The sequence below is a fragment of the Mustela erminea genome, chromosome 11 (assembly GCF_009829155.1).
Source record: "Mustela erminea isolate mMusErm1 chromosome 11, mMusErm1.Pri, whole genome shotgun sequence".
In the NCBI taxonomy this organism is placed as follows: Eukaryota; Metazoa; Chordata; class Mammalia; order Carnivora; family Mustelidae; genus Mustela; species Mustela erminea.
The window spans coordinates 76205684-76232025 of NC_045624.1; the positions used below are offsets into that span (position 1 = coordinate 76205684).

The window sequence follows — 26342 nt, forward strand, 5'->3', positions numbered from 1 at the left end:
GGCCTTTTGTCACTCAGTGATTTTATTCTCCTCCACTTTCTGGAATTGGTCTCTGAATAAAAAGAGATTGCACTGTACTGTGAACACACAGCAGAGAGTGATATTGCATGGCTGTGGATGTTTAATATCCCTCTCTACTTCATCTCTTTCTAACTCACTTGGTAGTTTAAGCTTTCCTTTTACATGACTAGCACATGGAATTCATTCAAAGTCATTATGAAGAGTCAAATGTCAACGAACAATTCGCATTTAAATATTTCTTTCAGAATTCTGGATGATATGGCCCTTTCAGATGGAAATCACTTTACTAACAACAAAAAAGAGCTTTGAAAAAAAATTTTTTAATATCCTAAGGTTTAGATTCTAAGGCTCAGCTAACAAAGTGTGGGTGTTTTATGAACCATCTCAGCTCCAACTAATTGGAGAAGTGGCCCGGGAGCATTAAAGGAATCATAAGAAAGAGCTCAGAAAGAAACATATTTCAAACTTAACTGTTGACTGTCTTGCCTTCCTTCAGTCAACATACCATTAAGTTCTAATATATGTCAGAAATGATGTTGGGTATTTGGCCTCAAAGACCTCAACATCCCAGGGTCCTTGGTGAAAGCAGCCTCAGACCCGGTGACTGGATTTCAGTCTTTGTTCCTGCCACTAACCAGATGATGACCTTGGGCAAATCACTGTGAGTTTTGGGGCTTCATCTGTAAAACAGAGATGGATAACAGAGCCAGAGCTATTGCTGTTAGGTTTTAAATTGATCTCAAATACAATGATAGGACAGTGTTTAAGTAAAGGACAGTGTTTGAGTAAATGCAAGCCATTCTAGAAGTCATATACTTTTCTTTGTTGAAATTCACTTGTTAGTGAACACAGTATATACATTAAATTTTTATAAAAAGAATATTATAAATCTATTGATTGTTTTTCTCATTCCTTATTCCTTCAGTAAACATTTATATAATGCCCACTCTATACCAGATGCTGTGTATTTGAGATCAGAGATGAAACATACGTTCTCTGCCTTAAAAAAGCTCACAATGTAGTAGTGGAGACCGAGAAGGAAATATGAGTTTGGGTGTCAAGTGATATTCGTAACCAACAAATACTTACTGAGCACCCATTATGCTTGAGCTCTGTCAGTGAAAAAACTGATAACAGTTTCTGTTTTCATGGTGTTTATATTCAAGTATGAAGATCAAACAGTGGAGAATAAACATGAAAATAAATGAGGTGGTATAAGAGAAAAGGGAAAAAAATCACTGTGTATAAAAGAAGTAGAGCAGCTTAGAGAGAAATAGGGATGCCTGTGGTGGGGTAGCGGCGGTGAATTACAACTTCCAGAAGGATTGCCTGGTGGGTCTCAGAAAAGCTAACATTAAAGTAAAGGCCCGAAGGAAGTAAGGGAACTGACTAGCCATAGAGATATCTGGGGATTGGGCATTACAGATGGCTAGAGCTGCCAGTGGAAACAAGGATGGCTGGAGTGAAGGGAGGCAGGGGGAATGAAAGGTCATGACAGGAGAGCAAGAAGGACAGGGAAGAAGTGGATCCGGGAAGACATCTGTAGGGCATTGCAAAGACTTTTTGACTTTTAGTTTTGGGTGAAATGGGGAACTCTCTAAGGGTTTGTGAGTAGAGAGGTGACTTGCTCTGATTTAAGTTTTAAAAGGGCATCCTGGCTGCTGTGGAGAGAATGGATTGTGGAGGCTGGGATGGAGAGGGGCCAGAGTGAATCAGTTAGGAGGCTGTTGTAGAACTGTAGCCTAGAGATGGCTTGGTGGCTAGGACCAGGGTGGTATCAATGGAGACCGAGTGAGTGAAGGTACTAGTTAGGGTAGATGGGGACGGGGGAGAGGTTCTAGGTGAAGGAAACACACACATTACATGTACATCTCATGTACAGAAGATACAAGGACAAAAGTAAAGGTATGATGTACTTGGGGAACTGCAAGTAGTCTTTATGGAAGGAAGGGTGAATATAGGGTGCATAGCAAGAGGTAGATAGTGGTTAGAACCTATGACGGGAGAGCTCACTCTTCTGAAGAATGTTTTACAAACTATAGTTCTGCAAAAATCTCTTTTTGTAAAAGGAATATCAAACTGGGTTAACTCCAAGGATACTCATGTTGGCCAGTGCTGGAACTAGCTAGTAGGAACGTACTGAGGAACCAGAGTATTTTAATTTATGTAGTTAAAAGTCTCGGGAGGCTTAGCTTTTCCATCCTGTAATGAGTAGAGCCCTTAGGAGGTTGGGTGCAACTATCCCTTGTCAGAACAATCTTGGAGTAAATGCGCTAAGTACAAGCAGATGTCTGGAAGAGGACTTTTTTAACCCATTTGAGCAAAGATTGTTTGCTGTTTACTATTGTACTTAGTCCATTGGGTCAATATTCAAATTAGAAAAACAGAGATACTATTTCAGAAAAAAAAATGTAAAACAAAACCTACTTTTCAAGAGATAACTAGGTTAACCTTATTTTTAAAATATACATATTTAGCTCCTTTAGCATCTCAATGTCCTCTCATAGTAAGCTACTTTCTGGTCCAATTCCCACATTACTAAGCATTGTGGCAGTGGGGGCTGGTCTAAGTTCCCTGTCTTCTCTGTAGTTTCCACCTGGTTTTCACCCTTCTGTCTTCAGAGGTGGAGAATTATTGGTAATGTTGAACAAAGTGAAAAGGCTAAAATAGCACTTTGTGGTCAAGTTTACAAAGCTGAACCAGATTGTAGAATCAAAGCCAGTAATTGAACAAGACAGACAAAAAGAAGATACTTTTGTTTCATTTATCCAAATAATGGCCTTATTCCTTCACTTTTCTTTGCCATTTAAGACTCAGTCTGGGAAATGAAGGAAAATATTTGGTTATATAAAATACCTTGCAAGGGCTCACTGAAATCTAAGAGCTCCCTCTATAGTAGCTGCTGATGAGCAGATAGATTTGTATATTTGCATACTGAGGAGTGAGGGATGGACTAGAATAATAAGGTTAATGAATATATGTAGTGAATAAAGATCAATAATAAACTCGAGGGTAGTGAGAAGTGGGTAGGGAGGCTGCTTATCTTATTTATCTGTAAGACTTAAGTGCATTGTAGATGGTATTTACAGATACCTGTGAAATTCATTTATATTTAGAGCAAAGATACTATTTTTTACTAATTCTGTGGTCCATTCTTATTTTTTGGATATGTCAGTGGAAACTGATCTGGGATTTTGAGATAAATGGTGATTTGATATTATATATAAAATATATATTTGTTATTTCTATATGGAATGCACTTGTGGGAATACAGGGCATAGAAAGAGTTTAATCTTTGCCACTTATAAACAGTCATTCCAATGGTAAGAGACATCTCTAGTAGATGAATAGGAGAAAATATTGACATAACTGATTTCTACTACTTTTGGCTCCCTCTAGGTAGAATGAGGAAAAGATGTGCAAAACGCAGGCAGATAAATTTGTTCTTATTTTCAAGGCTGGTTTAGGAATTAGAATTTTGGAGTAGGAACCAATGGGCATAAGTCCTACCAGTGATTTTTTTAGGTCATATGACTGCCAAGTGATCCTATAGAGGAGATGTGAGAACTGCCACTTACTCCAATAACAGGATGATTTGAGCATGCAAATTTTCATGTCTTGGGGGAGAAACCAATTGAAACAGACTATGTAGATTTGAATGATGCCCTAATGGCATGGGAGATGATTATTAGCAATTTAGGCAAGTGAAAGCATTTTATCATTGTAATATTTTCTGGCATCAAGTTTTTTTGTGCTCTATAATATTACTTACCATTAATGATTTGGGGGTAAAGCTAAAGTCCTCCGAACCAGCACTTTAATGTATCACATGTGCCTTCTTAGAGAATGCAAACCTAAAAATTTTGTGCTTTTTATGCTACTAATGCACTGAAATGCAATGCTATCTTTAGAAATACTTTACCATATTTAGAATCAAATGAAGAGAAAACAAAAGCCACTTCAAATACACCTTTGCCTATTCACTATTCTATTGGAATGACTTCCATCAGCCTTTAATTTGTTTATACTCAGGCTCCCAGAAAAAGTTTCATTTCATCACATCATTTGAGAAAATCTACAATTCTTAATGTTGACATGGAAATGTTTCTGTATATAATTAAACTAAAATGCCTGGAAATCACCATGGTCTGAGTATTTTTCCCTTTTTGCCCCTAATTAAGCTCTGTGAAAACAGCGACTTTTTTCTCTCATCCACTGTGAAAGTTATGAGATTCTTTTGCTCAAATCACCCACAAGGAAGGCTTGGGAGTTCATGTTCCTTAGAGAGTTGCCAGTTCTGCTAAAGAAGATTAAATGCCCATATCACACATGTCACACCCCATAGCTAACAAGAAAGAGAGCAAATGTAGCGTGGCCCACATACAGGCAGCTACCACAGATCACCCTAGTCTAGGGAGCCTTTCAATTTCATGTAGTGTATCAGCGAAGATATTCACTCAAAAATAAGTAAGAACATCATGGCCATCATATTGCATCTTGAAATATTTAACAGTCTGAACCCTTTTTGTGGCCCCGAAACAAAGATTTCTGGGTCAGGGACAGAGTATTTGATTCCTATTTGATACCACCTGTTTACCCCACAGAAGATGAGTAAAGGCTCCTCACTTACCTGTGAAGTTGATTTTCAGCAAATAGTCCTTGTACAACTTCTTCCCGTCCAGAATCTTCATAGCGTCGCAAAGCTTGGTGGTGTTGGGACAGAGGGTGCGCTGCATTTTGTGTAGGGCGTGAGCCATGGCGTACACAGCGTTCACCACAAACATGATCTTGGATTCTTGCTCGTAGTTGCTGTTGTCGATGGCCAGGTGCTTGTCGCACATGCGCCGGTGGTTCCGCTTGTTCTGGAGGCTGCACTGGAACTTCTGCTCCCAGAAGTCCCGGAACCAGGGGTTCCGGTGGTTGTTGTAGGGGTTGAGGCTCTGGAAGTAGCGGTCGAACTGGCGGACGGGGTGTGAGGCCAGCTCCAGCGTGATGGCGCCGTAGGCCACGTGCTCGCTGCCCTTGACGATGCTCTCCTGTGCTCCCCAGCCGTCGCTGGCCACCCACGTGAATGAGGCATTGGCGCGGCTGGCGGCGGCGATGAGTTCACGCGAGTCATCGCTGCGCATGAAGAGCACGACGACGCGTGCATTGGGCTTCTGCAGCAGCTCGCGGATCACGCTGTCGTAGGACTTGCGGATGTTGGAGCGACCCACCTTCTCCGCTGTGGCGATGCAGATGTTGCGCTGGCGGGCTTCCTGCTCGAAGGCCTCGATCCCTGTCTCCCCGTAGTCACCCTCCGAGGCTACTGTGGACACATAGGTCCAGTTGAAGAAACGCAAGATCTCGGCCATGGCTTTGGCCTGGTAGAAGTCGGGGGGCACGGTCCTGGCAAAGTAATCATAGCGCGACTTGTCACTGAGTTTGGCGCTGGTAGACGCGTAGCTTATCTGAGGGATCTGGAAGAGCCTCAGCAAGTTTGCCACCTGAGTGGGTGGGGCGTGGGGGAGGGGAGGAAGGGAGAAGAACTTGTTTTAGAAACCTGGAGGTAAATGGACATGAAAAATGAGTAATACCAGACTGTTGACCCAGCTTCCTTTTCACCTCTAGATCACTGAAGTTTTCTTAGCATATCACCAGATACTTCCCTGGATACTGTGTTTTGGTTATCAGGGAGCAGGTTTCAAGCAGGTAGTTTATGCTTTGGGAAAGGGCATTAGGAGAGAAATGAGAAGGGCAGTCCTCCCTTTCTCCCAGACTTTATGCTAGTCCCCAGGTTACGATGAGCCCTGTTCAGGTGTCTTCTGTGTGGTTCTTTTAAGTTTCTGGAGTCTTGATATATAGCCCAGTCAGGCAATGAACTACAGGGGATTGGCCAAACTGGTTTTTAGAAAACTTGGCTGTGGTTGTATAGAGAGCCTGGGTGTTGTCTGATTCTCACTTCCCCCTCTTTTGCTAAAAATGGCAATCTCTGAAAGAGTTTAATTTGGGAACCTTATGCCACATGGACAGTCCAAATTAGACATTTATTATCTAGGGTGAGAAAAAAAATTCGTTTTGGTCCACTCCAAATTTTGGGCATATGCTTTTCTCAACTTCTAAAAAGATTGGCCAACATTTTCTTTGCTTTCTTTTTCCTTTTGAATTGTTGTTTCTGTTTGGGCTGTGTGAAAAGAAAGCATAAAAATGCAATTTTTATGGCATTTTTAATTAAAAAGCAAATAGGAAATACTAAAGACCTTATCAAGAAAGAACCACCTACTTCAAAATTTTAAAGCTTTAAATAAAGAATTTAAATTTGTTATAATTCACCTACCGGTAATATTTAACTGTTTTTATTTTTTGCATAATAAAAAAGGAAAGTGATACTAGCATATCAAAGAGCATTTTATGCATTGAATATTTGCATAAATATTATCTTAAAATATTTACAAACCTTGTATGTATACCTAATAATAAGTTTGTTTTATTTTATCCTGAATACTTTGCGTGCTCCAAACCTTCTATCTCTTTACTGACTTCAGCTAAGTTATATAATATTCTAATTATACTTTAATCAGAAACAACACTGAGTATTCTGATATACTCTATGAGTACTTTGAAATTTTCCTTCTAGAAATTGTGGTTTCAGGTTTACATTTGACATGTAGGAAGCACAGCTTGAAAAAGGCAGCTGTTAGCAAAGAGTACAAGTAACATAAAACAACTGACATCTGAGTCCCGATTAATCATCATTTCATCTGGCAAAGGAAACCAGCAGCCAAGTTCATACACAGTCACACAGCATGTTCCTGAAGATCTGTCCTGCTATTAAAACCAACACTTGATAGCCCAGAGTTATCAAAAATGTTTTCTGTATCTTTTCAAATCCTGGTACGTCTTCCTTAACTACATATAGAACAGGTAGAAAATATGGCACTTGCCATGTAAAACAAAGCAAATTTAAGACCTAAATCTTTCTTGAATTTTTTAAATATCCTATGATATGGATGAATTTGGGGGCTCAGAGGTAAGTGGCTGGGTAGCTGGGTAGCTGAAGGCTTTATGCCATTTATTTCTTCTTTCATCAGTAGCACAGACCCTGAACACAATGGCCTACACTGTTTCATCTGAACATAGGAGTATCGCTTGTTTACTTAGCCTGATAGATGTGGGAATAAGCAAGTACTGCCATTACTTCTAGACTGATGATCTAGCTTCCTTTGGATTTATGTACAAGAAGAGAGAGCCCAGCTCATACAAAGGCTTGGCTTGGTAATGGTGTTTCTGGGTGGCACTGGAGAAACTGTCTTCTCTTAATGCTATAGTTTATTCTCATCTTCAAGTTACATTCTTCATGACCTTAACCCCTCAGGGAGGCAGGAATAAAAGGACTTGAAAAATGCCCAGAGATATTATTTTCTGGCAGCTAGGAGCCAAGTGAAAGATCCTAAGCTGCCAAAACTTTCTTCTCCCAGAGGGGTACAAGTAATGAGAAGTTGCTTAAGAAAAGAGTTCTTGTCTGTTGACTGATAAGATCCTGTGGCTTCATGTCTGCCTCTCCAGGAAGTCTGAAAACAATTTTCAGACAAGGTAGGCTGTACAATAGAAGGAACCATGCATAGAATAATGGATGTGGAAAAGATTCCCTGCACTGGGAAGGGCCACAATGAGGTGTAGCACGTTGGGGAGGATGGTGGGCTAGAATAAAACTGTGATCATTACAATTATTATAATTATTCATATCATGTGACTATGAATCTGAAGGGTGAATCACAGAAAGACATCCAGGTGGGGAGAATAGGAGAGAAGAACACAAGTGATGTTGAGGCTTGGATTGTCTGTTGTTAGTAGGTGCTTTCTTACTGACATAAAAACTTGAAAGTAGGATTGGGGAAAATCCAGACAGTTGTCAACTGGATGTTTCCTATCTCATTTGTCTCAAAACTGGGCATCTGAGGCATTCCTGACTTACTTTACTGGCCATATGGTTTCTCTGAGAAAGCATGAAGGAATAAGGGGAACTCCTACACTGGACATCATTTTAAAAGTAAAAGAAGAACCATTGTAGGATGGGGATGTAATGTGAAATTTTGAGAGAAAGTTATTCAGTTATATTATTAGCAGGAGTGGAGGAAGGAAAACCAGAATCAAGTTACATGTGCTTTAGCAAAAAAATGGTTTAAAGTAGAGGTACACTTCTCATGGCCAGAGACTCTAAAAAGGAACATAGGTTAAGAGAAATAGAAAGACTTAAAAATAACTCCAACCATATACAATCATTGCAAAAAAAAACCTCAGAAAAGACAAGACCTTCAAAGAACCACTGGGTTAGCCTGTATGGGGGCATTTGATTGGTAACAGTACTAGTGACAAGGGATGGGTGCTAGAGGTGTGCCGGGTCCTCGGGCATCCCCATAGATAGCGTAAAAGATGGGAATTAACCCAGGAGAAGTAGTGGGACTAAAACACAAAATGTGAAAATGGAACTAAGTGATTGTTTTTTCTGTTTTGTGTTTAAATTATGCTTCAGCAAAAGACTTGGTGAGAAGGGAGAATCATTGGCTGGGGAAGGTGGTTCCAGAATGTGAATGAAAAGACCTTGTTCTGTCCCTCTGTCATCCTCTATCTCTCCAGTGAGAATGTGTCCTAACCTGGAGATGGCAATACAATTATATGAAGATGTTATCTCACATCAGTGTGGGAGAGAAGACCAAACAGAAACCCATAATCATGTTATTTGAGTTTGCTTCCAGTTCTGAGTTCAGGAAGAAATAGTAGATGAATCTGTGGAATCACCATCAGTAATCTTTGAGAAATCAATAATGGGAGGACTGTCAGAAGGTTAAAAAGGAAGGAGGAAGGGAAAATTCAGAAAAAATAAAGAGTGAATAAATCAGTTAGCAGGATATATTTTGATAACTCTGTAGAGTGTTTTTTTGTTTGTTTGTTTGTTTGTTTTATTTTGTTTTGTTTTTTGATTAGAGGTCATGCAAGAGCTTAGAAAGACACAGCACCAATTCATAAAGAATGGATTTCACTAGAGAACATCTCAGCATTAGTTGAACAATTTAGGGAAGAAGTGTAGCCCTGGAGGACTGTGACTTCCATAAGGCATCAGTGACATTACTTGGACTCTTGTGGAAAAGAGAATGTGATAGGAACTGGATGAGAAAGTTGAATATATTCTAAGACAGTAGTTTGAAATAAAGTCTGTGTGAGGTGGTCAAGTCAGGTTAAATTTTTATCAGACTTTGGGGAAAAAAATGTAAGTAAGCTACAAGATCTTTACATTTTAGAACTGGAAGGAACCATGAAGATGATCTAAGCCTTTTGTTTTATAGGTGAGGAAGCTGAAGCTCACGGGGTGAAGTGACTTTCCAGAATTTATACAGCCAATAAACAGAAGAGCTAAGATGAGACCCAATTTCCTGATTTCTCCCAAAGGACTAGACTCTCTCTGGCAATAAGATGATATGACATAGAAAGAGATGTAAATTTCTGGATTCAAGTTAAAGTGACAAAAGTGAACAAAGAAGAAGAAAACTTGGGGGAAAATGAGGTTACAAATGCTAAGTTGCAGTTCAGCACCAGAAATCCAAGGGGAGCTAAAGTCAAAGATGGATTTTTGAGGGGTTTACCCCCTTTTTAGATACCAGTTCACAATTCCTCAAGAGTGTACAGGGATGAACTATCCCATAGTTCCTATTTTCAGAATTACTATTTGTGGACTGCCCTATTTGGAAGTCTTTTAAAGATCTTTCATATTTTTAATAGTCCTCATATTTTGGTACAAGCTAGCATTCTAGTTGTTGTAGATGTATTATCTAGCTTAACTCTCATAACAATCTATGCAGTAGATACTACCATTAGCCTGTGGTACAGATTAAGAAACCGAGAAGCAGAGTTTCTCTGGATCTTACTAAAGAGCCCATAGGATTTGTCACTGCGGTCACCTTCCCAGACTCAGTCCGTTCTCAATCCAAGCCCTGCACCTCTGTCATATGTGAATCTTCTCACTACACTATGGCAGATATATATTTCAAGTTATAACATGTTTGTCTATTTAAAAATTTCTGGTGGCATAAACTCCTTGATTTGAGGGCCATGAGTAATCAGTCCTTGTTATCAAAAGTATATATATATATTTTTTTTTTCATTTTTCAGCCTATATTTTCCTGTGGCTATGTGAGCATTTGCTTTCTGATTGACCATCTTCAGAGATAACAGCAGTTGTCTGAGAATCCACTGGGAAATTTTAACTGTGAGGTTGAAAGCTTCAAGCTATAAATATCATGATCATGTTCGGCTTCATGATTTATGTGAGAAATACAATGACCTTATGGCAAAGCCTGTTATTTCCAGGGGCTGGAGAGGCTGCACACATTTAATGGAACTCTTTCCCCTATGTGGTGTGTATTAGAGTTTGATATTCAGTGTTTGCACACCTTGGAGTATTCATTTTCTGGCTGGTTTGAATTTATGTAGGACTAGCCATTGCCAGGTTTTCATTGTAACCTGTTAAGTGATAAATATATTATTGATCCTGTTGGCTAAAGGAGAAACATTTAGGATCCTGGGATGCTAGTCCTGGCCACATACTATTATGCACATTGCAGATGATATGGTCTAAAATGAAGATTTCTTGTATTATTCTCATTTTTGTAGTTGCAAGCTGGAGTTATTTAGGATTGGCATTACCTGCAGTAGTTGTCCAAAAAAACCATTGTTACATGTTGTTGAACATCTGACACTGTTGTTGAACATCTGACACTGTTTTCCCATTCTTGTCCCTTCCGGAGGAGCTCGGTTCCATGTAGTTTCCTCAATGTGTTATGTTCTGGGTCTGTGCATAAAGTTTACTGCAAATGATGTTCTCAAATCTACATTCTTTATCACATAATGTTCATTCTGCTTAAAACGACCTTTACCACTTGTCTGCTCGGCGAATCCATTCAAGGACCCCCTCTCTGGGAAACCTTTCTTTATGCCTCACCTCAAGCTGAGTTGGTGCCTGTTATCTGAGACTCTTGTCCTCCATTATGTATTTTCCTCATGGCACATATCAAAGTATAATAGTGATTTCTAATTGCTAATTCCTCTACTGGAATGAGAATTCTTAAGGACAGGGGATGTGTATAGTTAATTTCTGTTTCCTCGGTGTCTTGCACAATAGAGAGGTGCTCCATAATGTTTGTTAAGTGAATGAACTGATGAATGAGTTAGTAGTTTGCTTCTCTCCCATGTAATCTTTTCTATTACAAGCATAGATTTCTGTGGGAAAAAAATAGCTGGCTACCAGCAGGCAATGTAAAGATACTCTCAAACACTATTGATAAATGATTTGCTCTGCAATGTGGATCTTTCACTAATTATGTTCATTCCACTAAAATGAGATGACACATTAGACATGGAATTGGCTTAGACATTTAGGAATCTGAAGCAAAGGTTTTCATACTATAAAAACTGGTTTCTTCAAATTATCTCTGTGTCACTAACTAGGAGTATACAAAAGGAAGTCAATATGATATCAACTGGATTGGGCCACTGAACCAATTCCTTTTGGGCTAGAAAACTGTCTTTTCATTCTAAGGGAAGCAAACTAAGAGCCTTATCCATGAAACCTTAGTTCTTGAACATCATACACCAAAGTAGGAATCCTATAAATGTATATCTAAGGCAGGCTTCAACAAATGAACTGATAGTAAGGTCTGCTGGTAAGGTAAGGTTTTTCTGGAGACAAGTGCTTCCTGTACAAGATACATAAGCAGCCAAACCCCAGAGCTGTCCTTATAGTTGCTACTTCTTTCTTGGGATGTTTAAAACTTTACTTTTCCAATAATCAGCTGATTGTGGATGTATACTACTGTAGTCATTGAAACTGTCCTTATGTTGGGAATTTTGAGTTAAAGACAAATTTATTTGGAAGTTTTACTTCTAACATTTTTTTAGCTAGTCAGAGGGACTCTTTTTAGGATTCCAGGTGTCATGCTTCATTTCAACGATGTTCCGGTCATGAGAATGAAAAAGTATGAATTATGGGAAAGAGCTCAGGTAGTCTTTTCTTTGAGGTTGTGAAAAGGGAATATGAATAGGAAACTTCAGGCCCATGTGAGCCCGCCCATCAGTCCTGTGGTCACCTTTCCCACTTAGGATATCCATGATGTACCCATTTGAAACACAAGCTTTCTGCCTTCTGTGATGGCACAATGCCAGGTTTTTTTTTTTTTTTTTTTTTTTTTTTCAACAGAAGACGAAAAGGGGTGTACAGATTTAGAATCTGGTAGAAACAGATTACCTACTCAAATGATTGTCCATTCACAAGGATGCTTTTCAGCACTTTCATTGTCATTGGCTTCTGAGGCTGTGCTAATATATTAAAAGGAATGACAATGACTGATTTTTATGTGGATCTGTACTTACCTAAGAGTTCCAGATGGTGAGAGGTATCAAATGCTTACTTTCCCAGAGAAGTGCGGTCTACGGCGCTGAAGTATATACATTTGAAAAATAACTCCTTATGGCTGTCCTGAGAGTTAGGAGATTCAATAGTAGACTCCATGGGTTTGCCTTTGTATCCTTTGCTATTCATCTATCTCTTTGGGTCTGTTTTCTAAGAATAAGTCTATAACTTTAATTGTTTTATCACATGTGCAGTGCTGAAAGCTTTCATTCTTTTAATTACATGATTATATATAAGCCTGGAAGAGAAACAGTGAGTGCTGCACTTTGAACCATCTGCTGCCTCATAACACATGTTATTACATAAAGCAGGTTCTAAAAGTTGTGATGGTAAGAGACCTCAGTGACCCCTCTATTCCAAAGGATACAGTTGCACTGTTAAGTACAAAATCCCGGATTGGCTTGTATTTTAAACTGCAACTGGAGGTGGTGTAGAGTTGAGAAACTGCCTGAGGAATTCAAGCTGTTCACATCACATGAGTTATCTGCCCATAAAGGATGCCAATCATATTGTTGTTATGGAAAGGATTAGTCTTTTTTTTTTTTTGGACCACACTACCTGTAGCACATCTGGGAACATTTTGCATGGAAACAGTTGACTGCAGCCCATGTCTGAAGGCCAGAGATTAATCTGGATTTAGGAAATCACATTATAGAGTGTAGCAAATGCCAGTTTACTCAGTATAATCTGCAAAAGTCACTACCTCTTACATGCTGTGGCCACACTAGGCAAAGGTTCATATTGCCTTTCCCATTCAACAGCATGACTCAATCCCCATGATTCTGTATAGACAGTCCAGACAAAGGATTCCTTATTCATGGCAAAAAACTTACAGAAATGGCTTGAAGCTAACCTGATTTTTAACCTGATATCTAAACTCCTGAAATCACTGCACTCAGCACCTGTGGTTTGCAACCTAGACAGTAATACACTTTAATTTTCTTCATTTGTGACAAAGGGGTTTATGAATAGAAAGTTTATCCATTTTGACATCTCATAACTGAAATGATATGCAGACCACATAGGATCCCTTAAATCACATTTTTTTTTTTTTTTGGGAGACTAGCATTATAAGACATGTCAGGTTTCTCATCATGACAGTGGCACTCTGCATTGGGCAGGTGTCTATCTTCCGCCCTTACTAACAGGGCACTATCTCAGCAATAACTTTGTTTCCACTCTGACTTGGGAAGTACTCAAAAAAAGAACCAGAAGGCATTTGCTCACAGAATCATCTGCATCTGATTTTTGCTCCCTTTTCCCTCCGTGAGTTTATTTTCAAGAGCAGTCATGGAATCAAATTCATTTGGGCTCTAGGCATTGACAGTGGGATCAAAAGGTCTGTGTCAGATCTGGTCCACAGTATATTGATGTTTGCCAGCTACCCTTGCAAAAATGTGGTTCCCAGGAAGACCTGACAGCAACAGACCTGTTAGAAGCATGTCCTTTAATACCTTGGGTATTGATTTTTGACAATGCCTGTTAAGGATCTAATAGAAGCACAAGTTGCACTAAGGTATATTTTCTGTAACCCGGAAGTTACTTGTATCACAATATGACAAATATGGCCTTACCAATAAGAAAGACATTTCTACTCTTGTGGTTTTTAACCAAAGGCCAAAAGTTGTTGATATGCTTGAGAGGGGTAGCTGAGGGCTATCGCCTAATTTTAAAAAAAGGTCAGTATTTACTTCTGAGGCCCTGGGGCAATAATTTAGGATGGAAGATTCTATGCCATATTATGTGTAGCAAATAGAACTGTGTTATCCATGGTTTCTCTGTTCCTTCAACAGAGCTGTAAGGGATGAAAGCAAATAGTGTAGTGGTTCAGTGCACAGGGTTGGAATCAAACAAGCCAGCATTTGGAACTCCAGTTCCTTTCCTCACTAGCTGCATGAACTTAGGCAAATTATTTTAACTACTGAGCTTCAGTTTTCCCACCTGTAGAAAGGAAATAATAGTAGTCCTTCACTTGAAAAGTTACGTGAGGATGTAGTGATAACACATATGAAGTACTTAACTCACTCGCTGGCACTTAGTAAGGGCTCAAAAAGTGATAGAGATGCTGATAATTTCTTACCCTAAAGTCATTCATCCAGCAAACTTTGATCAGTGCCAATGGTACCAGGCAGTATTCTAAAATTTAGCTTTCTATGATGAGTAATGTACTCCTACTGTCTTCCAAGAAATTATAGTCTGGTATGAGACAAGGAAACATTACCAAGGTTTAAGATTTTGAGGTACATGTATACAAATTTAAACAAAAGACAGGTGAAGGAGCAACTCATGATGATACTCATGTAAGTCATGGCTGACTCCTGTAGAGAGGAGACATTTAGCCTTGATCTTGAAGGGTCAGTGGAACTTTGCTAGAGAACGAGGAAAGGAAGTTTTAAGGCAGAAGGAAGAATTTGGACACCGAGAAGTATTTGTTTTAATAGTTTAATTCAGTATTGTTGGGGCAACCAGTGCTCTGCAAGATTTAGTAGAGGGTAAAGAAGAATAGAGGGACTGTGGCTAGACTGCTATGTGTTTTATATGCTATGCTAAAGATTTTGGACTTTATTCTTTAAAAGATAAAAAGCTATTAAAATTCTTAATTAAGGGAATGGCTTGATCGAAGTTGTGTTTTAAAAAGGCCATAGTGGATGATATCCAACTTGAAAAGAAAGAGTCAGGGAAGGATGATGAAAAGGACAAAACATGCATTCCAGCCTTGGCTGTGAGTTCATGTAATCCCAGTAATGATGAATAAATTCATACTAGGAATATCAAGATTGGAGGTGTAAAGAAAAGTTTGAGTCCACTTTAAATTGTTTTATTTGATTGGTAGTAGTTACTCAAATACTTATGTCCCCTTTGTTATCCTGTTCATGTCATTACGGGTCACTTGAATTTTTTTTGGAAGGAAGCAGGTCATAAAAAATATTGGTTGTTGAATAGTATAGAAAGGCTGAAGAACTTTAAAATCCCTGGAAGCATCTCAGAAAAGTGAACATTAAGATTTTCTTGAACGTGGAAATGAAAATTGAGAGTCAGTTAAATAGCCGTCCTAGAAGTTGAAATTTGCTGGATGCCATCAACCTCTGTTTATTGTTGCGTTTCTTTAAATCTGGTTCTCAGTGATATTCCTTACAACTACTGTGTGAGCATAGGTAGTCTGTGCTTAATACAAACATACAGTTTTCACTTCTATGGAAAGTTACTTTTCTATAGAAAAATTCAGAACACATTGTAGATTATGTGTTCAGTCACATCTGTTTTCCACATTGAGAAAGCTTAATTGCCCAGTTTGTGTTCTGTGAGGCCTCACTGTGAACCTGATGGCAGCTACCCAAGCTGGAGGCATGGTGCCTGGGAGAAACCAACTCGTCCCTGGGATGCATGCCCTACACATTCAACCCTATTAAGTGATGGCAAATGTTGCAAGATGCTTTGCCATTCTGACCACTTGGCAAGGAAATCTGGTCTATATTTGGAATATAATTTTTGAAAGTGTTGCTTCTATTGTATTCTCCCCTGTGTTGCCGGTTCCCTCTATTGGAAGGTAAAGTCAGAGCTGGCAAGAATCAAGACTTTGTCACTGGTAACAGAGGGATTTCCATTATATACCAGGTGGTGATGTCGAAAATAGCAACACCACAATTTTAGTGTCCAAAGTCCTACTGATAGACTGCCTGGAGTATCAACGTTTGCTTAGAGTTAAACTGCAAGTGTTTTTGGAACACTATTCTTAGATTTCCAAAGTCCATTAATTAGAAAAATGCTCTGTACATTTTCACCTGCATTTTTCATAGACCAGTAAAAGCACTTCTACTACATTAAATCAATAAAATTTCATTATTATAAACTGCTAAGTGTTGGCTCCTTCCATATTGAAATACTGAGCTTTATGTATATTGATCCATTTAAAAGGCACATGTTTAATGGTATTTGAAAAGATAATTTTGTATTGTTAAAGCAAAATCATATCTCAGGTTTAGCTAAAGGAGTTAGCTATTAGTTTAGTTCTTCATCTAATAGTACAAAACACCTGCTGTACATCAGAAATGTCTGCATTCCTTGCTTGTCATCCTATGACCTCCATCATAGACATGTGGCCACAATACAAGCTGGTTCTCAGCCATGGGCCATTCTGTTGCCCAGTGGATGTTGGTCCTGATGGCACTTGTTTCTCACAAGAGTAGTTTCCAAATAAACACATGACAGAAGGGGAATTAATTAGGGACTAAATTAACCCTAAAGCCAAGGGAAAAAACAGTACATCTTAGATAATTACCTCTGGTGAGAAATTTCTATGATGTCACAGTGTTAAAAACATTTTAAAACTGCTATTGCCTCCTTCCCTATGAAAAAGTCCTTGAACAGTGTTGTCCTTTTCTTGGAGGAGAGGAAGCAGGAGCAATGAGGGGAGGTTTCAAAACAATCAGTTCTGTGAGATTGCTTTAGAATGAAATGTCTAGAAAGGAAATAAATAAAAAGATGCTATCTGAGATGACTTTTGAGTTGGAGTTTTCTGAAGCTTAGGCTGTGTATGTGAATGATCAGGATAGGAGTGTGGGAGGCAGCAGGCTATGGGGATCCTAATGTTGATTCCAGTACTTGCAGAGTGGTAAAACTTTAACTTGGTACCTGACCTTTATGACCCTCAGTTCCCCTAAGAATTATTTCTCTTGGACTGGAGCTGTTAAAAGTTAAAAACAAAAAACCTAACAGATTATTATACCATCAATAATAATATGTACTAAAATATAAAATGTTAAATGCTCATTATGTGTGAAGCACTATTTTTTGTGGGTTTTATGTATTTTCTCATTCATTTAATTCCTACGATAAGCCGGTAAGAGAGTGCTATTAATATCTCCATCTTAGACATGAGGAACGAGGAATGAAGGCTTAAATAAATCCTCATCAGTCCACATGTAGAGTTTTAAATCAGTGAGCTGAAATTTTTCAAGAAAGGCATGATAAAAATGTGTAGTTGTAGCATATCTGTGCTATGATCACTATAGCTGCAATATTAAGCTTACTAATGAAACTCTCATCTTTCCTTTTGTGGTGAAAGACACACTAAAGATGGATTCCTCAGTGGATCTCTAAAGTTGTCACTCTGCTTTTCTTGAGGATAGGGTTATGTTTCCTTCTCTTTTGCATTAGCGGAGCACATAGTATGTGGTGCTCCGATGACTCTGTGCGTGGAGAGACTGTATAGAACTAGATTGGACTAGGGACGCAGTCCTTACTATATCTGGAGTGTCCCTGAGTGCCCAGCTTCTAAGGACAAGTGAAGTAGAACCCCTAGAGGTGCTCTCAAATCAAGGCATCTTTTGTGACACATGTGTGGGCAGTGGAGGAAGGGAGAGTGGAAGAAGACCTTTGTCCCACATGCTCACTTTGCTGCATCATCTTTCTTTTGCATCAAACCCAGGTTTTCAGCTGTCGGAAAATGCTTATTTTGAACTTATGAACATCTGGACTGATCTAGAATAGGTGGGTCATAGCTATGACCCACCAATCCAAGATTTGTTTAGGGATTTTCAATCTTTTGGACATGTAGATGGACATTAACATCCTGTTAATTCTCTCAGTTCATTAAAAAAAAAAGTTTATTTTCAGCCTGGTCCTAAGTGCCCTTGGTACAAAGGCTAAAGGATGTGTTTCCTAAACTCAGGTGGCTTATAGTTTGGTGGAAGAAAAGATATGCAAATAAACAATTATACTTAATAAGATAGTAACAGGGGGGTGTTTATGTAGTGGGAACTTGGGATAGGTTTCTCAAGAAGGGTAGGGTTGGAACTGAGAACTGAAGGTAGGTAGGGTTTGGCAAGGCCTGCAGAGAGCTAAAGAACATTACATTCCAGGTGGAAGAAATGCTGTGTTCTCTATTTCATGAAAGAATGGGCAGATGGTATCTCAGAGACTATGAGAAAGTGACTTTCCAAGGAGACTTCAGAAACAGGCTTTCTGTTTACACTGATCTGAATGTCTTTTTCCTGCTCACGTCCATTCCTTCCTGTTCATTCTGTTATTCTCTCTAGTCTCCTAGGGCTTACGATGTCAAGTGATACTCAGGTCCTTTTCTGGTCCCTCTTTTATGTATGGATTTGATATTTCCTAATTTGCTTATCCAGGCCTCAGGGGCCTGTAAGATGTTTATTTTTAAATTTTATTTTATATTCTCTCTTCTCCACATTAGCCAGACTCTACACAACAGTGTTCTTGATACTCCTGAAATGTAAATGCTTAATAGATGCTTATTTTCTGATAAAAACGATTTTATGAGAGTCCTAGTTGAATATGTAGGTAATTGAGATGCTCGATTCACTGAGTTCATAAAAGTACTACCATAATCAAGTGAAATAATAACTGGCTGGGCTTCTTCAAAGTGATCCTGACAGAAAAGAGCCTGTTATTTATTTTGCTTCAAGGTTTAGGTCTACTTCCCTTTGTAATCCCTTATATCCCAATAGTGGAGCATTTTGCTTGTGCATCATGTAATTATAAAAATGAAGAAATGCCCTTAAATGCCATATAGTTCACATACCAATATGTTGCTTTCATTCTCCTCAAAAATGGGTGTTTTGCATGAGTAACTCCAATGACAGAAGACTCACTTCCTCATATCCCCTGCTCTTTCATTTCTAGGACATCTCCCTTACGTTGGCCCTAAATGCTCCTTGTCCTAGGTCAGTGATTGCCAGTGGGGAAGGGCCATAACTTTGTGATTTGGCAAGGCATGGACACATTTTTGGATGTCACAACTTCACAACTTGGGGTGCTGCTGGGATCTAGTCTAGTGGGTGGAGGCCAGTGATGCTGTAACCTTCCCTCAAAGCACGGGCAGCTCCGGCCCAATAGTGCCAATGCCGAGAAACTCTGCTCTTGATTCACCTTATTTATCCGTGGAATAAGTATAAATTTTTCCATCCAACTGTCTGTCTGATACTTGGACATAGCTAACTGCATGAAAGCTCTTGTATCTCCAAGTCCTTCAACTGTTTTTCTAATGCTGTTATAATAAAACCAGCAATTCATGTGTGACTCTTCCCAAAGCATTTAAATGTAAAGGAGGGAAGCCTTGAGGGAGAGGAATGTTTCAGACAAACTGATCTGTGGTGGGCCACGTTCACACTGTGGACGTAGTTGGAGGAAAAATAGAGTGTGTCTTGATGTGCTGTCCCCCTCGCCCCATTTGGATAAAATCTGTGAAACTTACTGCGAGGGATTTAGTCTAAGGAATTATTATTGTCAGAGACATGATGTGAGCAACGCATGGCATGTCCAAATCCATGTCATGATAAACAAGAATGTTAAAATGACCCTCTCCCATGGTAAGAGAGGTCCTAGGATGTGGGTATTGCTAAAAATTCTGTTAAAGCACCTGACTATCCCAGGCATGAGAAAGAGGAAGTGAAACGCTCTCAACACTCTCTTCCATCCTTTCTCTGAGCTCACCTTGTAGATGCCATCTAACTCATGTCCCCATTTGTTGTGAGGTCACTTTAACCCTCAGATACACTACTGGGTCAATTTATACCTGTCATTTCAGTTAAAATGTGCTCTAGGTTGGCAAAAAGACAAAAAATGATACAGCCTCTGAAAAAAAGTGAGGAACATTTTTTGGAAGGATTCAAGGGATGTTTTTGAATGGAGAATTGAGAAGCTCTAACTACACAGTCTATTTAAAAGGGCGCAAACATAAACAGTGCTTCAAAATGAGTACCATATAGACAACGGCCTGCTAAAGGCAGCCAGTCTGATCCTCCTCTTGAATAAATACGGTTTTCCCTCGAAGTGGGTGGACTGCAGGCTTACAGAGAAGAGCAGCAGCATCTTAAAAATGCTTTGAAAAGAAACTGATTTATCAGAGGGGCCGAATAGACCCCATGTATGTTTGCTAATAAAGAAGGATTTTTGATGCTAGCTTTCATTGATTATCCAGTTAAGAAATCAATACTGTTGTTTCATAAAAAGGACAACCACAGAGTAGTTTGCACTCCTTAATAAGAATGTTGGGAAAACAATTATCATCCATGGTGATACAGCTTAACTCAGCAAATCATTAAGAATTTCCCCTTTCAGGCAGTTTTTACTCCCTGCAAACAATGCCTGTTGTATGAGCTAGTTCAGCAGGAGGCATCTCCTCTCCTGACTTCTGGAGAGTTCTTTTCCGTTAGTGAGGAGATAATGAAAGAAGAGGAAGCTGGAGAGAAAGCATCTCCTGAAGCAATCCCACCAATAAAATAATCTAGGCTCACATGGGGAGATTATTATCATTCTCTAAAGTTCTTTCTCTCACCAGGCAATTTTGTGACAGAAAACTGTGCATTAGTTTGGGACTGGGTACTACAATTAGACAATAGAAGTTTTTAGCTGTGGTGGATTCGTGATAGTACATTTCTACTACAGCTTCACCCCCTTTTCTCCCTCTGCTCAGTTCAAGCAAATATACTTTCCAGTAAATATTCAGGGAGTCAGAAGTAGTTAAAAATAGATTGCATTGTTGACTGATGTGAATGAATCTTTGTGGACAGCTACACACTGTCACCACAGTTACCAGACACCAGGGTCACTGATGAGATTCCAGTCCAGGATCAGTAGGTAAGTGTGGGGGTAACCTTGAAAAAGCCACTCTCCTAAAATGTTTTCTTCCTTAATGTACTAGAGTGCTTTCAGTTCACCATTAGAAATGTATCACTTTGGATTGCCTTCGACTATTTGTTTTAAAATTCTTATTAAAAGGTTTGTTTCAAATATGTAATACACTTTAATTCTTAGGTCTATAGCTAAGAGCCCTCTAGGACCTCTCTTCATTGACCCTGCCTAGCTGAAAGCAAGTCCCTATGGGGAAGGATCCCTCGGAAGGTTGTCTGGAATCTAGTGTGTATACATATAAGGCTCTTCCTTCTAGCTTACTTTGGATGGGACCAGTGTGTGGTCTAGTCAGATCCTGAATATTCAGGACACCAGGTGGTGTCCTTTTAGGAGGTAATGAAGCTTTCTCTGTACTTCCTCTCCAGCTCACCCCATTACTTGTGTCAGGGCCTTTTTCTCTGGCACACAAACATTTGCCACCAATATTCTAATTGGCCTCTCGCATCTCTTTCATAATGCAGCCTGCATAGCTTTTCTTCAGTGGAACTGTCATTCTATCAGTCTTCCTCAAAGCCTTTCTAAATGTCGTTTCTGACCTTGTGAGCCACATGAACCATTCTAAATTATAGTTACTGTTATTTCATAGAGGTATTGTACCTGGAGTCAGATCTTAAGTTCCTTGAGGCCAAGGCTGTGTTCTCTCTTACTTTAGTGGTCTTTCTACCTTTGTTGAAGTGTAGGACACACAGAAGGGGATATATACGGATTGACTTGATGCTGAAATACATGGGGTTCCAACAGTGATTTGGCCATGGGGAGAGCCGGGGAGTTGTTTTTAGGTATGGCTCTTCCACTGACTTCCTTTCATTGTGGGAACATAATAGTCACCATTTATTGAATCTTTTAGTGTTTTGGTGAGGCATTTCCCACAGATATTCTCAATTTATCCTCTCAACAACTTGTCAAGATAAATGCTATTTTGCTTATTTTATAGGTGAGCTAGTAAATGATGGAGTTGGAAATAAAACCCAAGTCTTTCTGGTGCCAGAATTGATATCCTTTTCATTATAGTGTGATACTTTTGGTTTCCTTATTTACACTATGGAGACAGAACCTATATCAGCATTTGTGACTTTATGGTGATATTGACCAGATGAATGAAATAGTAAGGTCCTTTGATGATTAAGAAGTGGCTTCTTCCATTGTGAACTTGTACAGGATTTTAATAGCCCAGACTTTTTTTTTCTAAAACAATCTGCCCTTTTTTTGAGGAGTATATAGGTAGTAAATGAATAATATTAGATTTAAAAAAATCTATGTGCCTGGCATAGTTTGTTAATTACTTTGGATAAATAGTTATTTACACATCTGCTGTAGAATGTTATTTACTGCACTGGGAGAAACTAAGCTCAGAAGAGCATATATGTAATTTCTTACCAGTGCTAATATTGAGTATAACATAAAGTTTATAAAACGATGGACACTCATTTGGTGAAGTTATTATTGAAAGATGATAGATATATATTTTTAATTCTCTCTTCTCAAATAGCAAATCCCATCTCTTCTGATCCAAGTATAGAAATAGTGGCAAAATTAACATAATATGCTTTGAGATGTGTAATATTTTCTATCCACCTAATGAAGTCAAAGGGTGTTTATGAAAAACCAATTATCCTAATTACTCATAATATGAGGGTGTGTTCTGAAGAAGGAAAGAGATTTGAAGTACCTCATTTAGAACAGCACAGAATTTTAAATGCAAGGAATCTGTGAGATAGAAATAAGGTTATTCCAATGCAAATAGAGCCAATTTCAGTGGTTTGTGACATATAAAGACATGAATGTAATCTGACTTCCTTTAGTTCTTATGACTTTGATTATAGTAATTTGGTAGGACACAAAGTACATGACTTAGAATCTTGGATTTTTATTACTGTGACACAAAATGTTGAACTGCAGCTAACATACAGGAATCACATGGGACAGTTGAAAGAGCACAAAAGAACACAAGATTCGAATTCTAGTTTTTGAGCTACATACCAATGGGTGTTTTCATGAAACCAGTCTTTCTGGGGCTTGGGAAAGTGTCAAATTTGAGTTAGACAATTTCTTAATTGTTTTCTATCTCTAAAGTTTTGTGACCGTAAAAGTGAGCATTGCTAGAGTTTGAATAATATGTTCCTCTTTTCCCAACAAAAGTAAGAGAGCCGGTTATCAGCTTTCTCTCTAATTTAAGTTGCATGCTGAATTGTTCCCTTTTTTTCTTTACGGTAGTCATTTGTGGCTTTTCTGTGTACATTTTCAGATTTATACCATGAGAAATTGTTGACGATTTATCTCTGAACAAAATAATGCCTTAGTAAAAACTAGTATAAAAAAATAGAGTTTAGATATTATTTCTTCTTGTGACAGATTGTATCGATGGATTCAAATCACCACACCACCTTATTCACATGTCCTTTGGTGATATAACTTTGCAGCACTTGTGCTGTGGGCAGGACACATTTCTCTGCTTCTTGACTTCTGAGCCCTGTCTGTTGCTTTGGCTAATAATGGGCTGCTAGCAGATATGACACAACCAGGGGCCTAGAAGGGGAATGTGCAGTGAAGTTTGCATTCCCTTGCACTTCTGCCATGTCCCTGAGAAGAACTCGTTTGGGCTAGCCCACTGATTCGAGGTGGAGGGTAAGGGACAACCTAGAGTATAGCCACCCATAGCTGAACCCTACCTCAATCAACTCATTCCAGTTGATCTTCAGAATTACAAACTATAATAATAAATAATTGTTGTTTTAAGTCATTCAATTTTGGAGTAGTTTGCTATGCTATAGTAGCTACCTGATAAAATTCTAAACAATTTTCATTGCTAGAGAAATGTTCCTTCTGCAAACCTGTCTTATAAAATACCCAAAGAAGTCATCAGTTACATTGTTAATATTATCCATTAATGAAATCATAGATTTCATTATGTTCTTTATGTTTCCCTGGGACATAAAACCAAAGAGACATAGCATTTTAGCAACAGCACTGGCCTATCTTACCTGTATGGAAACACTGCTGTATGAGCCGCCAATGACCCCTGCAATGAGCAGAGGGATATTTTCTTGAATGGCGTAGGATCCATCAGGACACATATACTCAGCTTCATCCACTTTAGTCAAAGATGCCCTGACGAATTCCAGCGATTGCTCTAATGCATAGGTATCCCGTGAGCATGTATCCAAAATGTGTACACCCAACTTCACTCCTGGCAGCAAGTAATTGTCTTTGTTGATTTCATCAATAGCAAACAACATGGCTTCCAGGCGTTGAATTCCTCGGTCTTCATTGATTCGCCCACATTCTTCAGTTCCAGTGCCTTTTTCATTAATAGGAAACAGGCCCCCTAAAACAAGGTCACCTTCTATTTTAATCTCTCTCCTCAGAAAATTATGGTCTCCTAAAGAGAGTAAAAATCCCTTTGAAAACAAAGCTAACGTAAGAACTTGGAGTCTCGTGAACATCTTCATGAGTCCTGTTTCTGTACCTCTGGGAGATATCAATGGATGAAGCCAATGTTGCCCGCTAGTCCTCCTCTCTCATTTCCAAACTGGATCTTTGGCCTGTCCTTCAAACAAGGGAGGAACAGACTAACAGAGCCTGTCACCAAATTCCTAAGGAGATAAAAATTATATGAATAAAAATAGTAAAGAAAACAACAGTGATTACATGGATGGCCCCCAATCAGACCTTTGAAGGGATCGTGACTCAAGTTAGCATTTAGCAAACACATACTGCACCACTGCACCACACCTGCGCCAGGCACTCTCCCATAGATACCCTCACCCAGTCCTTACAACACGTGATGACATAGAGTTCAGTGCTTCCATCTCCCAGAAAGGGATCCCAAGGACTAAAGAGGTAAAGTGACTTGACAAAGTGTACCTAGAATGGAGGTAGTGTTTAGACTTCGGTTTTCCAAATGCCAAGTTCAGTACTCAATCTACTCAGTCATTGACTTTGCTATTGGTAGGGCAGTAACTTGGATATGAGTCTTGATCCCTTCTCTTTCAGTTCCATTTACATCCCACCCCTTTTTTCACTCTTTTCTTACCATTTGGAAATGCAACAAAACACAGTGGGAACTGTGCCACCACATTTCTGCCCTTCCTTCATTCCAGGTTCTCTCAGCCCACTGCAGTCAAGATTCTGCCTTCATTGCTTCACTCCAAAAACACCACCACCACCACCACCACCTCTGGAAAAAGCTACTATTGATCTACTAGTTTCCAAATCTACTGACCCCATTGTAGTCCTCATTTTACTTGACCTTAATTGAAATTCTGACTCCTTTCTGTCTGTTGCATCTTCCTAGGTTTCTGTTCTCTTGCTTTTACATCTCAGATTCCATTGTTGAAGCCCTCCTCTCCACCTCCATTCCTGTAGGTCATCGAGTTTCATGGTTTCAACTGTCACTGAAATGACTCTTAGGTTAGCTGCCTCCTAAACAGCTCTGCCTATACATCCTTTGGACATGTCAAAGTCTCTAGGTCGAAACTTCTCCCTTATTTCTGTGAAGGGATCTTCTCTGTATCCAGGTTCTCAAGCCAGAAACCTTGCAAGCTGGAGCCCTTCCCGCTTAACTCCTCCCCACACTTAATTAGCCACTAAGTCCTGTAAAATCTACCTTTGAACATCTCTCAAAGCCACCTCCTTATTTATAAGCCCACTGTGCAGGCTCTTATTATCACTAACAGGACCATAGCAGTAGATTCCTGCAGGCCCAATAAGCACATTTTTGTGAGTTAGGAAAAGATCACCTTCCTCAAGTACAAACTTTTCAAAATTTATTATTGTGTAACCTGGACTACAGATGCTGAGTAAAGTCCAATTGCTGATTGCTGCCTTCTCCAACCAGTCGCAGGTAACTCCCGATGTGGCTCTCAGAGTTAGAGGAGTATAGTGGTTACTAGTATGGGGGTTTGCACAGTAGGTTGTCATTTAGGACAGTTCCATAAATCAAGCTTCTTTTTACAAAAAGGCTAGAACTTATGCACGTTCAAGGAATCAGACAAAGCTCTGCTATGAAGATCATGTTTTTGATGAATAGGGGTACCCCAGAGAGCTTTCCAGAATCCTGATGTGGAGTAGCCCAATTGCATGCACACAAACCAGTGGACCCACTATTGTACTCCTTGCCACCCAGCTCCCTAGGACTAGAGCAAACACTGGCCAGTGCCCTTACTGTGCCTGTTCACTGCCATTCTCTCCAGATGACGCAAGCTTAATATTTTTAGAATTGGGT

At 39.3% G+C, this 26342-nt stretch overlaps 1 protein-coding gene across 2 annotated transcripts in view; it reads right to left on the reverse strand.

Annotated features, from left to right (window-relative positions):
• Nucleotides 1-26342, reverse strand: part of GRM3 (glutamate metabotropic receptor 3) — a 225104-nt gene that overhangs the window by 70419 nt on the left and 128343 nt on the right. For both annotated transcript variants that reach the window (XM_032304952.1, XM_032304953.1), the window contains exons 2-3: nucleotides 24100-24711; nucleotides 4652-5507 (exon numbers count right to left, since the gene is read on the reverse strand). In XM_032304952.1, the coding sequence (XP_032160843.1) occupies nucleotides 4652-5507; nucleotides 24100-24567 (1324 nt within the window). In that variant the 5' untranslated portion in view covers nucleotides 24568-24711. The remainder of the gene's footprint in view (nucleotides 1-4651; nucleotides 5508-24099; nucleotides 24712-26342) is intronic.